At 44.9% G+C, this 2,639-nt stretch overlaps 1 protein-coding gene across 2 annotated transcripts in view; it reads right to left on the bottom strand.

Annotated features, from left to right (window-relative positions):
• LOC106812859 (lymphoid-specific helicase-like) overlaps positions 1 to 2,639 on the bottom strand; it is a gene marked incomplete at its 5' end in the record, with an annotated part of 20,925 nt that overhangs the window by 5,069 nt on the left and 13,217 nt on the right. For both annotated transcript variants that reach the window (XM_014816850.1, XM_014816849.1), the window contains 3 exon segments: positions 1,035 to 1,150; positions 1,934 to 2,005; positions 2,299 to 2,460. In XM_014816850.1, coding sequence (XP_014672336.1) covers positions 1,035 to 1,150; positions 1,934 to 2,005; positions 2,299 to 2,460 — 350 coding nt within the window.

Below are 2,639 nucleotides of genomic sequence, written 5' to 3'. Positions count from 1 at the left end.
GCCGGAGCATAAACTAATACTGTGCGTGCGTGCGTGCGTGCGTGTGCTGTGGTGCGTAAACGATACTTACCAAAAAGACAAGGTTTATATAGTTATATAGTGTGTAACCCCCCCTCCCCCCGCGCATGACGGTCGGCGACACCCTTGGTGGCCAGCAGCTCTCAGCCTGGCAGCATCACTTGTCTAGCAACTCATTCTATGCCGCAGCTCCTCCACGACGTCCTCATCGAGCGGTACTGGCGTGGGCGACATCTAGCGGGTACTCGGATGACGTACGGTGGTTGCAGATCTTACGCAGCTGGCTCATCGCGTTTGCGAAGCGTTCAAGATTACGCCCGCGCCGTCGACCGCTGCCTGCGCGGCTCTCCCGCTCGACCACCGAGAGCGGCTGGGCGCTGCTGTAGCGACTGACAAGTGAACAGTCTGATGAGCGCTATGCCACCGTATTTACTCGTGTGTAAGCCACACTTTTTTGCACACAACTTGACGATAATACATCGGGGGCGCTACTTATACACGAGGCTAAGAAATCTTGTTAATGTACCAATGTTTGTACCAACTTTTTGAGGCAAAATATGGGGTGCCACTAATACACGAATGCGGTTTATACACGAGTAAATACGGTAGCTAATGGTTGTCATATTGTTAACTAGAGATGTGTTCTTTACATAACTAGGTGGACAAACTAAAGCAGTGAAGCATGAATATCGAGCAGATATCGAGAACCGGAGCAAGTTGAAATGTTTTACTATCACCCTGCATGCCACACTGGTGCGGCCCACCTTCGTCCAAATCATTGCCGTCCCCTGGGGATTGGGACGGGGGGGGGGAAGAGGACAAAGACCAGAAATATCTTTGTCCCAGTGTTGCTAAACCCCAAATTGCCTAACAACCCTCCTTTTAAGGAAACGCTTCGCTTACTTTGGTACCCTTCCAACTTGCAGCTGTGCCCTAAAATTTCTCATTAGACCATAGACAACACTGCATGGCCTTGCCATTGATTTTTTTAGAATTCTACCAGTGATATAACAAACCTCTCAGTGCACTTTGCGATGCGCATCACCCAATCATCTAGGTGGGCGTCAGACTCGTCCTCATCATCAGCTCTGCCTCCTCGCTCCAAACCTTCTAGCATGAGATTATAGTTTACCTACGAATAAAAACCATTCTAGGTATTAGAACACGTGATACGTGATACATGTTGCGAGCAATACATGTTGCTGACATCTCAAAACCACTTTGGTTTCCTAGACATTTAATGTAAGACAACGCATTATGAATACATAATCACTGTCTACCATTCACAGTCACAGCACTTGCTGCCGGAGATGCTGTGAAGCAGGATTTCTTCATTATTAAAACGGATAGACCTCGCAACAAAAGGCCTATATAGACCTACTGTGAGCATACTTGCAGTGTGCAAACATCACGGAATGTTCTCATTGAACCAGAAATGTGCTTCAAAGTTTACTATTTTGAAAACTTACGTCAGACGCAAGTTATTTGTACCATTAAGTGCCAGATAACGCAAAATAGTATCCATACGCCATAGCGCAAATAGTTCCTGGAACGAAAACACTATATTTGTTTCCTGGTTGCATAAGTAATACAGATATATATGATTTAAACAAATTTCACAATTTTGTACTGAATAAACATCGAATAATGAATTATAACTTGTTTTATAATAGAAAGGAACTGTTACTGAATCAAGCAGATCGCTCCGCTGTGTCCCGGATGTGTAAACATCGCTGTGGTGCGACGTTCGTAAGAGAAGTAATTTCGTTTAGATTTTGAGAAGAAATGTTATGAAAGTAGCAACACAAATGAGTTGTAGTGAATTTTTGCAACATATGCAAGGTCACAGTAGGTATATATATATATGCATTTAGCTGCGAGGTTGATCAACTTTAAGGTGTGAATGTGTGTATACCTTCTTCGCTGACTTGCGAACCGGTCTTCCTTTCTCGTTAAGCTCCACCTCTTCTCTCGGCTCTTGGGTTTCCTATTCGCATACACGCACGATCGATTTACTATTTTTCCCATTCACATACAGTCATAAACAGTATATAAGCATCACTAAAGATAAAAGTGTCCCATAGACACATTCAATGTAAAAACACAATTTCACTGCACACTTGCCACAAAATGCCAAAAGTGTACTTTAGAGACTTTTCCATCTTTTCTATAGATGTGGTAACATTGTAAAACCGCATGAAAATAAAGGTCGAGTCATCTTTATAAATATGCACGCACACGTTCTCAGTAGAGTCCCGCCTGGACTGAGTTCTCGCTTACGTTTCTCGCGTCGAGCATCTGAGTGATCGTGTGATTCAGCGTGGCGGCATAGAACGTCTGCTGCGTGGCCGTCAGCGGCGCGAACACTTGGAGCTCCTTCTTCGGTGGGATGCACAACTCAACGTCCTGCTTCAGTCTACGCAGCAGGAACGGAGTCAGGATCTACCGGCAGAAGAGAATACTGTATACGCTGTACATTTGTTCGCTGTATAACCTTCAGTCCTGTTTCAGTCTACGCAGCAGGAACGGCGTCAGGATCTACCGGCAGAAGAGAATACTGTATACGCTGTACATTTCTTCGCTGTATAACCTTCAGTCCTGTTTCAGTCTACGCAGCAGGA

This window comes from Priapulus caudatus, unplaced genomic scaffold (genome assembly GCF_000485595.1).
Source record: "Priapulus caudatus unplaced genomic scaffold, Priapulus_caudatus-5.0.1 Scaffold694, whole genome shotgun sequence".
Classification (NCBI taxonomy): Eukaryota; Metazoa; Priapulida; class Priapulimorpha; order Priapulimorphida; family Priapulidae; genus Priapulus; species Priapulus caudatus.
This window is presented reverse-complemented; position numbering and strand designations above follow the sequence as displayed.